Consider the following 12,087-nt stretch of genomic DNA (forward strand, 5'->3'; position numbering starts at 1 on the left):
TTAAAAAAACCTAATGAGCATTTCTTTATTTTAGGGTTCAGGTGGTATTAAAGGTGAATTTGGTGCTCCTGGAATTCCTGGGGAAAAGGTATGTGGATTTGCAATTTGTTTAAGTTTTGTGCCTGTTTTATTTTTTTTGTTATTATATTTTTTAATTTAAATCCAAGTTAATTAACATATAGTGTAATAATGATTTCAAGAATAGAATTTAGTGATTCATCACTGATATATAACACCTAGTACTCCTCCCAATGAGTGCCCTCCTTAATGCCCATCACCCATTTAGCCCGTCCCCCCCCCCACACCCACCAGCAACCCTCAGTTAGTTCTCTATATTTAAGAGTCACTTATGCTTTGTCTCCCTCTCTGTTTTTATCTTATTTTTGCTTCCCTTCCCTTGTGTTCATCTGTTTTGTTTCTTAAATTCCACATATGAGTGAAATCATATAGTATTTCTCTTTCTCTGACTGATTTCAGTTAGCATAACACACTCTAGTTCCATCCATGTTGTTGCAAATGGCAAGATTTAATTCTTTTTGATCACTGAGTAATATACTATTGTATCTATGTACCACATCTTTATCCATTCACCAGTCAGTGGACATTTGGGCTGTTTCCATACTTGGGCTATTGTTGATAGTGTGGCTGTTTTAAAAAGTTGTACCAGATAGGAAGAGAAAATATACAGAATAAGTCTGATTGTTAAGAGGTCAGCAAACTATGGCCCTGTAGCGGGCTGCCAAAAACTCCCAGTGTATGATTTTGTAATTAATGTTGTGGTGGAACACAACTACACTCATTTGTTTTCATATTGTCTTAGGCTGCTTTTATGCCACATGGCAGTGGTAGGTAAGTGTGGCAGAGATCAGATGGCCTACAAAGTCTAAAATATTTACTGTCTGGTCCTTTGGAGAAAAAACTTGCTGACCCCTGCTCTGGAACATTTCCCATTATTACAAGAGCCCCAAAGCTTCTTAGTTTCATTATTTTATGTTATGCTATAGTATCTTTTCATACATATTTCACTGTAGACATAAATTAAACATCTAAAACTATAGTACCACACGAGATGTTATAAATAAAAATACAAGAGATATGTCGATCCATCAATAAAATGCTATAAATATAGTATTTATCTCCTAAAATGGTTGATTTTTCACATTGTCTTTTTTAGTACTGTAAAGATAATTCTGCATGATGAATTTACTCACAAGAGGTTAGTGTGGCCATTCAGCATCTTATTTAAGTTCAATTTTGTTTTATACATTTTTTTATTTGAGTATAATTGGCATGCAGTGTTACATTAGTTTCAGGTGTACAACATAGTGATTGAACAATTCTATAGGTTATGCTGTGCTCACTGCAAGTGTAGCCACCGTCTGTCACCGTACAACGTTATTGCAGTACCACTGATTATTCCCCCATGCTGTGCCTTTTATTCCTGTGACTTATTCATTCTGTATATTTGTTCAGTTTTTATAGAAACTTTGAAATTGTTATGTTTGTAAATTAAACTGCAATTCGTTTGTCTTATTTTTCATGATTTCTGAGTGTGTGTAGGCATATACACACATAACTTAAACTGCTTAATTATTAAAGTGTCACATGTTGATGCTAAGAAAATGTTCTTCTTCAGTACAGTAAGTTTAGGATAGGTTTAGGTAGCTGTTTTAGCTGCACTAATTATCAAGTGAGTCCATTGTGCCTCATTATCCAGAAGGCCTTGACCCTGTGGTTATTAACATACAGTTGTCACAGGAGTACCTGAAGCTGAAGTGGTGGGAAGGTTCAGAAATTGTCAGATAGTTTTTGAGTCCTTCTTAAATGTGTCTGAGAGCTGACTGCTTCATTGCTGCTGCTTTTTCATTTTAGAAATTATTCAGCCCCATATGCAATTTTCCTTACTCTTCCTGTAGTAGTATAAATATTAGACTCAGTAAAATCTTTGTGGAATGATACCTTGCCACGATCTAATATTTATTTGGGATGCTATCCTCTTTTTTTTTTATTAAAAAATTTTGTTTTAATGCTTATTTATTTTTTGAGAGAGAGATAGAGTGACAGGGTGCAAACAGGGGAGGGGCAGAGAGAATGGGAGACACAGAATCCGAAGCAGGCTCCAGGCTCCAAGCTGTCAGCACAGAGCCCGACACGGGGCTTGAACTCATGGCCTGAAAGATCATGACCTAAGATGAAGTTGAACGCTTAACTGACTGAGCCACCCAGGCACCCCCACTGCGATTCTCTTTTTAACTAAGCTTACTGATGACATTAATTGCAGACTCTTCAAAAGTAAACATTTATTCAAAAGTCTAATTCCTTCAAAATGCTTTTTCCTCTACAGAATACGACTCAGTCACCTATCTCCTAAGGAGATTGCCCCTAGTCAAAATTTGCTTTATACACTTATTCCACCATAATAATAATCAGATTTTTTGGATTTCAGATCATTGAGATTTTTTGAATTACTTTGAATATAGGAACTTTGTTTAAGCCAAGTGCAGAATCACTGGAGTACTTGGACTATAAAATAGATTATAGATCATTGGACATCTTTACAATGGGAAGTAAAGTTGATATAATTTTATACAGTAAATTATGGGGAAGCAGGATAACATTCTCCTGGAATACTTTAGAATAGAATTTACTAAGATTTGTTTAAAATACCATTAATTTCATTATTCCAAAGTGACATCTCTTGGATCCTATTGGTGAAAACCAGGTGTAAATTGCTACTGATTGTGGAGGAGGCTTTCAGCTCCTAAAAGGTGCTGTCAACAGACTGAATTCAGTACAAGAACTAGATAAAGTAATGAACAGGCTCAAATCAGTCAAAATAATATCAGTCAAGGGCCATGACAGTAAGAAAGTAACAGGCTGGAATGTTAAATATGCAAGCTAAGGAATTCTCTGCAATACATAATTTCTTAGAAAAGAGAGGACATTTTTGGCAGAGTGAAGGAACTGGAGCAAGATGTAGTGTTGCAGAGACAAACACTACTCAGAACTAAAGATTTTGCTTATTTTCCTAGAAGCTCAAATTTATAGAAAGAATTTAATGTGATGATCTGTACTACAATGAAAGTAAAACTTCAATGAATATAAAGACATATACCAGCTACTAATTAACTGGTTGAGCCTAGTAATTCTGGGAAATGGAAGCCTCAGCCCTTGGAGTCCATTTGGTTGAAATGGTGATGCAGTCAGTCTCACAAAATCAGTGAGCTTCAGTGTCTATGTGAAGACACTGTCTCCAGGGAACTTAAAAGCTAATGTGAAAAATGGATAAATAAGTGTCATATGTATATACATATATGTCTGTATATATATATATATATATATATATATATATATATATATATATAACATTAGTCAGCCATAATAAAGAATGGAATCTTGCCATTTGCAACAACATGGATAGATCTAGAGAATATAAAGCTAAGCAAAAGAAGTCAGAGAAAGATGAATACCATATGATTTCACTCATATGCACAATTTAAGAAGCAAAATAAATGAACAAAGAAAAAAAGAGACGACACAAAAAATGGACTCTTAACTATAGAGAACAAACAGATGGTTACAAGAGGGGAGGTGGTGGTGGGATTAGAGAAATTGATGAAGGGAGAGTACACATCATGATGAGCAGTGAGTTATATATAGAATTGTTGAATCACTATAGTTTATACCTGAAACTAATATAACACTGTATGTTAACCATATTGGAATTAAAATGAAAAACTTAATAAAAAAAGTAATGTGATTAAAGGGAAGCTGTATCAATGGTGTTCTAAAACCAATGCAGATTGTCCTAGCAAATACTCTTTGTTTCTACAAGCAGTTTTCTTTGGGTCTAGTTTATTTGAGTTGCTCTTAGAGCCTCACAGACAGAATTCATGCAGCTTCCAATGGCGTTAAACACGGTATCAGACTACACTTAGCTATTGGATCCTCGTTTCATGAATCTTCAGAGACTCTACTCAGTGACTAATACCAGTATCCATAGAATCATGACTCTTTGACCATAGCCTGTCCTCAAGATCAGAGTCACTGGTGGTACCAGGTCTGCTTCTATCTTGTCACTTAATTCACCTGTTAAAGGGATGCAACATTCTTAAGTGAAGAAATGTCACCTGAAGAGTGTTTTTCTCACTTCCATAATCCACAGGTTACCATTTATTTAAGATAACTCTAATGAGGGGCGCCTGGGTGGCTCAGTCAGTTAAGCATCTGACCTTGGCTGAGGTCATGATCTCATGGTTCATGAGTTTGAGCCCCGCATCAGGCTCTGTGCTGACAGCTCAGAGCCTGGAGCCTGCTTCAGATTCTGTGGCTCCCTCTCTCTCTGCCCTTGCCCTGCTTGTGCTCTGTCTCTCCTTCTCTCAAAAAATAAATAAATATTAATTTTTTTAAAAAATTAAAAATAAAATAACTAATGAATATGTACAGTATAAACATGACAACAAAGCTACTATGTTATCTAATGGCATGGCTAATAAAAGTTTTAAATATTGACTCCAGTAAGGATATGTCAATTTTTCTTAATTTTTAAAATTTAAAAGTTTTAAAGTTATAGTTGTGAAGATGAGCACTTATATTTGAGGTAAAAATACTTCCATTGTTGTAAGATGAAAATAACTTGATTGATTTTTCTGAGTAAATTTCCAAAGAAAATTTTATTAGTTCTTAAAGTATGATGTATTCTCAGAACTGTATCTCCCACATCTGGCTTAATGTAACTCATATTTATCTCCCAGACTATTCACATAGCATCCCCAGGCTTAACTTTGATTCTTCTTCTCAGCATTTGTACTTCTTTCAGGCTCTTTTTCTTAGAAGTAGAAATGCTTAAGGGTTCTGTTAAAAGATAAAATAAAAAAAAAAGATGAGTTTTCTCACTTGGAACAAGAACATATGCAAAGTGCCATAGAACATATATCTCTGGTATAATATTCTCAAAGTAAAACTTTCTTAATTTTTTAAGGTTTACTATTTAAACTAGAAAGCTGATTTATGTTAATGAAGTGAAGCATATTCTGAGCAGTGTAGAATAGAATTTGTATTTTAGCTACACTTTATACTTACATCCAGTGTGATACCATAATAAATTAAGTGATTTGCATATAAATCCTATTATTCTAAAACAGACCTACACTTTGAAGTTTGGCTAGGTGATAGCAGTAAATTTTTTAAGTCAAAGCCTTGAACAAACTATTAGTTTCTTCTGAGGCCCAGGAGAAAAATAGTACACTAAACAACACTATATTATGAAATCAATTTATGGGATATGTCAAGTCATGGAGAATGAAGAACTTTAGCATTTAATTAGGTTATTTTATGATTCCAATACTCATCACCTTATGTAGACTTGCACTAGGCATTCTAAACTTATATGTACAACCGTATAGCCAACACACTGCAAACAAATAACTGTCCCCTATACATTTATGCCAGCACAGCAAGTATCATTAGTTATTTGTCACTGGTGGCTTCTGGGAAGCGTGGTTGGACAGAAGCCACTGTCAGTCCAAATGAGTAAATTGGATGGTCTAATTTCCATTGACAAGTAAAACACTTAATGCATAAGATCACATATGCATGCACCCATACATATATGCATGCACCCACATATGAACACACGTGCTCACAACTCATCATGGTATGCAGTGGAAAATGAGATGAAGATATGGATACTGGGAGCAAATCCTGCCCACAGTATTACCTTCAAACATACCAGTCAAAGCATTCTTGTATTAACTATTTGAATATTTCAAACAAAAAATTACCTTATTCTCTATTTCACATATATATGTTAAATATGTTTTCTGAGAAGTGGGGATACTTTTTAAAAATAGGAATAATTATTTTCTAGCCATCTTAATCCTAATAATGTGATAGTAAAAGTTGAATAAATACAGAACCTAACTGCTAAAACCAATTTTCTGTTTGCTTAATTACTTATAATTTGTTCCTAAAATGTTTATTTTACTAAGAAAACTTTCATGAAAATAACTTTTTTTTCCCACAGAGTAGGTATGCAATAAATGATAGCCATCACTGTTGTGCCATTCAGATACTAACTATCCAGAGTTAGATGGCCTATGTTTGAATTGCAGCTCTAGTCCTCACTTTTTAATTTTAGGGAATGTCTCTTGGTTTCTTCTAAGTTTTCTCTTTTTTTAAAATAGGCATTATATTGTATCTACTTATAGTTTTGTCCTAAGGATTAAATGAGATTATTCATAAAAGTGGCAGCTCAGTGCCTGATCTATAAATATAGAAATCTCCGCTTATCAGTGGTCAACTGCAATCTGGAACAGATGGTCCTGGTTAGAAGGTCAGTAGTAGCCTAACAGTACATCATTCACCTCACTTCATCTCATCACATAGGCATTTTATGGTCTCACATCATGACAACAAGAAGGGTGAGTACAGTACAATAGGATATTTTGAGAGAGAGAGAGAGAGATCATATCCACATAACTTTTATTAAGAATATTGTTATAATTGTTCTATTTTATTATCAGTTATTTTGTTAATCTCTTACTGTGCCTAATTTATAAATTAAACTTTATCATAGATGTGTATGTGTAGGGAAAGACAGTATATATAGGGTTTGATACTATCTGTGGTTTTAGGTCTTGGACGGTATTCCTTGCAGATAATGGGGGCAGGGGGAAAGTATATCTATTTGGTAAATAGATATAATTTTAAAAGAAAATAGTTTGATGATTCTATTATTCTAAGTTTAGGCTTACTTTGAAACTAAAGTAGAACTCATTTCAGGGAATTTATATTATTTTTTTTTTTTCATTCTTTTTTTTTTTTTTTTTTTTTTTTATTTATATATGAAATTTATTGTCAAATTGGTTTCCATACAACACCCAGTGCTCATCCCAAAAGGTGCCCTCCTCAGTACCCATCACCCACCCTCTCCTCCCTCCCACCCCCCATCAACCCTTAGTTTGTTCTCAGTTCTCAACAGTCTCTTATGCTTTGGCTCTCTCCCACTCTAACCTCTTTTTTTTTTTTTTTTTTTTGTTCCCCTCCCCCATGGGTTTCTCTTAAGTTATTCAAAATACATTTAGTGAAAAATGTTGAAAGTCACACATATTTTAGATAATTTTGACCTCTAAAAGCAAATTAAATTTTCATGTTAGCAAACCAATTAATTTTCTATTTAACTGAAATACGTATGAGCATATCCTTTTACAATAATAATAATAATAGCCATTTACTTAATTATTATGTGCTAAACACTGTCAAGGGACTTCTTTGCATTGTTTTATTCATTTCTCACAGAATCTCTGAGGTAAGATTCATTATCATCCGTATTTCACAGATTAAGAAACTAAGAAAGTATAAAAACTTCCCCAAAGTTTCATAGCTAACAGGTAGTGGGCCAGAATTTAAATCTTACCCATATGCGTTCATAGCTCTTAAACCTTCACCGTATCATCTCATCTTGATAGCTCCTCAAGTATATACATTTCCTTTGCACAGACAGTTCTGAATTAGATCTTAACTTCATTTGCCTACAGCCTGGAGAGGGAACTGTAGAGAGAGTTTCCTAAATTCTGCTGCAGGGAGGGCTGTGTTCTTTCTCTTTACATCCATGGACCTCTTTTAAAGTCTACCCAGCCAGAGAGATTCTGACTCTCCCACCCTAAGAAAATTGTATCCACCAAAATAAAATCTTCATCATATGTTTTTTCACCAAATGAGAGTATTTTGTTTAACTTTACCTTCCAAAATAAGTATTATGAAGACAACATGATTTTATTTTGTTTGGTTTTCAATTTCAAAATTATATTTGAAATAAGCTTTTAAAATTCCCATACCTGGACTGTCTGGAGATCCTTATCTGCCCTGCACACCCACCCCTGCAGACCAATCATGGCCACACTCTCCAGATTACCTTACCTCAACAGCTAGCCTAGAAAATTCTCTTTATGTTCTCTATGAAATATGCTTTTGATATGTAATTATATAAATAGGTATATACAATATAAATTACTTTTGGTCATACATTTATTATATATTCTTCTGGTCAGAAACAAAAGTGTTTAATTTAGCATGATGAGTTTTTTAAAAAAAATATTGAACTTCTAGAGATAAAAAGCCATATGCATTAAAGCACTTAAGGAGTATATCTAATAAAAAAAGAATGAAATCTTGCCATTTGCAACTACGTGGGTAAGAGGCATTAAGGAATCTACTCCTGAAATTATTGTTGCACTATATGCTAACTTGGATGTAAATTAAAAAATTAAATTAAATTTAAAAAAGAAGAAGTATATCTGATAATGTGATGAGAGAGTTGCCAAGTTACATGACTTAAAAACAGCCAGGCTAACTATTCTCATACCGAAGAGCTTTGTGTGAGGCACTTTTTGTCATGAACTCTGGAGCCCCCAGTCTCTGCTGCTGTGGGGCGAGATTGAGCTGGGCACACCCACTGTTCCTTATCTGCCTTTGTATTCCTTTTGGGTTGGAAAATGAAATGACTGCGATCTCTGAATCTTGATCTTTCCCTTAAAAAGACATTTTATGAGAAGACCTCAGCTTCAGGAAATAAAGGCAGATGATGTTACCATTTATGAAAGTGCAGACAAGGCCAGTAGCTATTGTGAATTGTAATGAACCCTGAGACAGCCCTGGTCCAGATGTAGCATTCATGCCTTAGAGACTCAGAAACTTATAGGTGTTTATTGGAAAAGCTAGAGAATTTTTTTAAAGCTATTTGGCTTTCTATCTGTATTACCTAGTTTCACCTCATTTCCCATTGAAATTTAGAATTAATATTAATTTCAGAAGTCTTCCCAAGTTTAAAAAAATAGTTAAAACACCTATTTGTATGAGACAATTTATTGTAGGAATCGAAACACTAAATGAGAAAAAGAAAGAAGAAAGAAAGAAAGAAAGAAAGAAAGAAAGAAAGAAAGAAAGGGCAATTCACCTTTATTCTAACAATGGGATATTTCCTTCCTATGAACTTGTAAAATTTACAAAACAAGTATGAGCCATGTTAGAGAAAATACCTCTTAAACTGAGAATCATCTATATACTTCTGTATTTCAGAAAATTCTTCAGCAAATGAAACAGTCAAATCTGGACATAGGATTAGACTTCTTATCACAACCAGTATTCATAGAAAAAATGGCCACAATGAAAACAGTTTTGTCAACCTACTGTTGTCTCATTTATTAAAGTTACAAGGATGATACTTGAATTATCAGTGAGAAATTATCGCCTTTACATGGAGTAATCCTCATTTCATTGTCTTATTTGTAGGCATTATTTTGATTCAATATAGCAGTAAGAAGCAGAAACCTGAGAATGACAGAGGGAATAGAAGGACAGGAAAAAGAAAAAGAAACTTGTTCACTCTGCAGTTGATTTTATTTCTTAATGGTTTCTTATTCCCTTCTAATGCCTTCCACTCACACCCCAAGAAGAGCAGTTGGCAGAGAACACAACAGATGGATGACAAGCTCAACACATGCAGTGGATCTGGCACCCAGGCACTTGACTTTTATTTGCTAAACAGCCAGATTTCGAGAACTTAGTCTGCTGATGTTCCTACTTGGTTTAATGCACTATGAGAATCTAGCACATAAATATTAAAATATTGCCATAGAAAGATCACACGGTCTCTGTTTCTCTGCATAGATTAGTGGCTAATTATTTTATTCTTTATTTAAAGGGGTAGATGGTATTTGATAAAGACATCTATAATTTCAGATTAGAGTTTTCTAAAAGCGTCTCTGTCTAAAGGAAACAGACATAGCCAGTGTAAGGTACCAAATGAACTTGTTAGATACTAAGAGGATTTGAGAGCATGATCACAGATGATTGGTACCTTTCTTCGCTTCGACCATCACTGCATTTTCACACATTACCAGATTCAAAGCTCAAGAAAAATTACATCTTCTTGGTAAAGTCTCGTTGACACAAGACGAATTAACAGCCCCTTCACTCTGCTCACATAGTATTTTATTTACATTATCAGTATAGTTTGTGTCTTTGTCTCTACTGTGAGATCCAGGAGAACAAGGTCTTGTTCCTGTAACTGCAGCACTTGACCCAGCATATGGCACCTGATTGATTCTAGATAAATGTTTGTTGATTTATTCAGAACTCAAGTGGACTTAGCCCCAGGCCAATAAAGAAAAGAAATTGAAGATGATTGTTAGAAAACTGTGCTGAGGGGCAGTTGGAAAAGGCAGTGGTGCTTCAGTACAAGTCTTCTGTACTTTCCGCAAAAGCATGCTTCAGGGAAATAGGAAGGTAGGAAAATCTCTTATCTACCGAGCAAAGCTTGCAGATGTTGCTTCCTAGAGTGAAATCTAATAGAAGTGTGTGCAGCTACAGAATTTGTTTCCCATTTTCTCTTGGAGAAACTATGTTCTTTCTTCTCTTCCAAGCATAAACCTGAAGAAGTTATCATGCTCTCTTTTTTTCCAAATAAGGTTTGAAAAAATTCTCCTGACTTTCTTACAACATTGCTAAGGCATATTCTTTCTCCATATCTTCACAACGATTTACCTCAGGGCTAAAGATAAATAACCAATGACTTCGCTAGTGCGAAGTGCATTTAAGCTCCAGTAGAAGTAATTGATATGGAGTGGAACTATAAATTACTCATCACGAGGAATACTTTGGACAGGAAATAGTTTGCACTTACTAGTATCTCACTGACCTCAATTAGGGGCTTACTGATGACACTTTCCTTCTCTTTATATCTTACATCATCTTTCACTTGTTAGAATGCTTGATTCAGATGTCAGTTACTATACTTTGGATATTTCAGGAGATGATTCACGTTAAATGTCTTCTATTTCCCTAGTACTTTTATGAAGCTTTGAGTTTACTTAAATACTGTTTTATAACTCATCTCACAATATAGTGAAATCCAAAACACTTGTTCTTGACAAATCCACTTAAAAAAATCATCACAGGTACATAGGAGCCCAGATTTTTAGTGGGCTCTACAACATTGTCCAACGCCCAGTTCCCTAACTTTGTTAGATATGGAAAGAGTTGTTTACCTGTCCAAATAATTTCAAAGTTACTTGTTTTCTTGGTTTTTTTTAAATTTTAATAACTCAGTATAATTTTCATTCCATCAATTTATAAAAGGATTGTAAGATATATTCCCTCAAAAGAAAAACTTAATGGTTGTAGTTGACTACAAGCTCAGTGTATACTTAAGCAATTCAACTTTAAAACAACAAGTTGTGTTAATATAAGTACTATATAGTATCCAGAACAAGAAGTGTGTGTGTGTGTGTGTGTGTGTGTGTGTGTGTGTGTGACCCTCCTGTTTTTATTCTATGTGGTGAGATCATTTCTGGAGTGATGTGCTGAATTCTGAGTTCCATATTTTAACAGATATATTGGCTGACCAATGTGCACCCAGAAAACAGTAACTAACATATTAAGGGACTCCAAACTATCATTTGAAAAATTATTGGTTTACTGAATAGGCTTGATAGTGACACAAAGGGATGTCATACATAAGACCAATAAGATATTTTTCCTTTGTAATATAACACTAATGAGCAAAAGGGCGCCTGGGTGGCTCAGTCCATTAAGCGTCTGACTTGGGCTCAGGTCATGATCACGTGGTTCATGGGTTCAAGCCCTGTGTCAGGCTCTGTGCCCACAGCTCGGAGCCTAGAGCTTGCTTTGAATTGTATGTCTCCTTCTCTCTCTACCACTCTCTTGCTCATGCTCTGTCTCTGTCTCTCTCTCTCTGTCTCTCTCATAAATAAACTTAAAAAAAAACACTAGTAGGCAGAAATTTGGGGAAGGTTAATTTGACTTCAGAAAGCATTATTGCAGTATTTGGATATAGAGTTGTTTTGTTCTGCTCTCCAAAATACAAATTAAACAGCAAAAGTGTCTGACTACTGAAGTTTTCAGTAGAGTCAGTACCTCGACAAATGTTTTGACGGAGGTGGTGGATAAAAAGGTATGAATTTATTCTTGTCCCTATGTGAAAAACTGCCCATCCTGCTCATTTTCTAAGTATGTGCACTTGCGTATACTTTTGTCCCCAATACATGTACATTCAGGTTAATAGTT

At 34.7% G+C, this 12,087-nt stretch overlaps 1 protein-coding gene across 1 annotated transcript in view; it reads left to right on the top strand.

Moving 5' to 3' along the window:
* The window catches only part of COL19A1 (collagen type XIX alpha 1 chain), a 349,065-nt gene that overhangs the window by 78,781 nt on the left and 258,197 nt on the right, over positions 1-12,087 (top strand). Inside the window, exon 10 of the mRNA XM_086707174.1 lies at positions 35-88. Within this exon, the coding sequence (XP_086563300.1) occupies positions 35-88 (54 nt within the window). The remainder of the gene's footprint in view (positions 1-34; positions 89-12,087) is intronic.

This window comes from Puma concolor, chromosome B2 (genome assembly GCF_028749965.1).
Source record: "Puma concolor isolate L17-30 chromosome B2, mPumCon1.1.hap2, whole genome shotgun sequence".
Classification (NCBI taxonomy): Eukaryota; Metazoa; Chordata; class Mammalia; order Carnivora; family Felidae; genus Puma; species Puma concolor.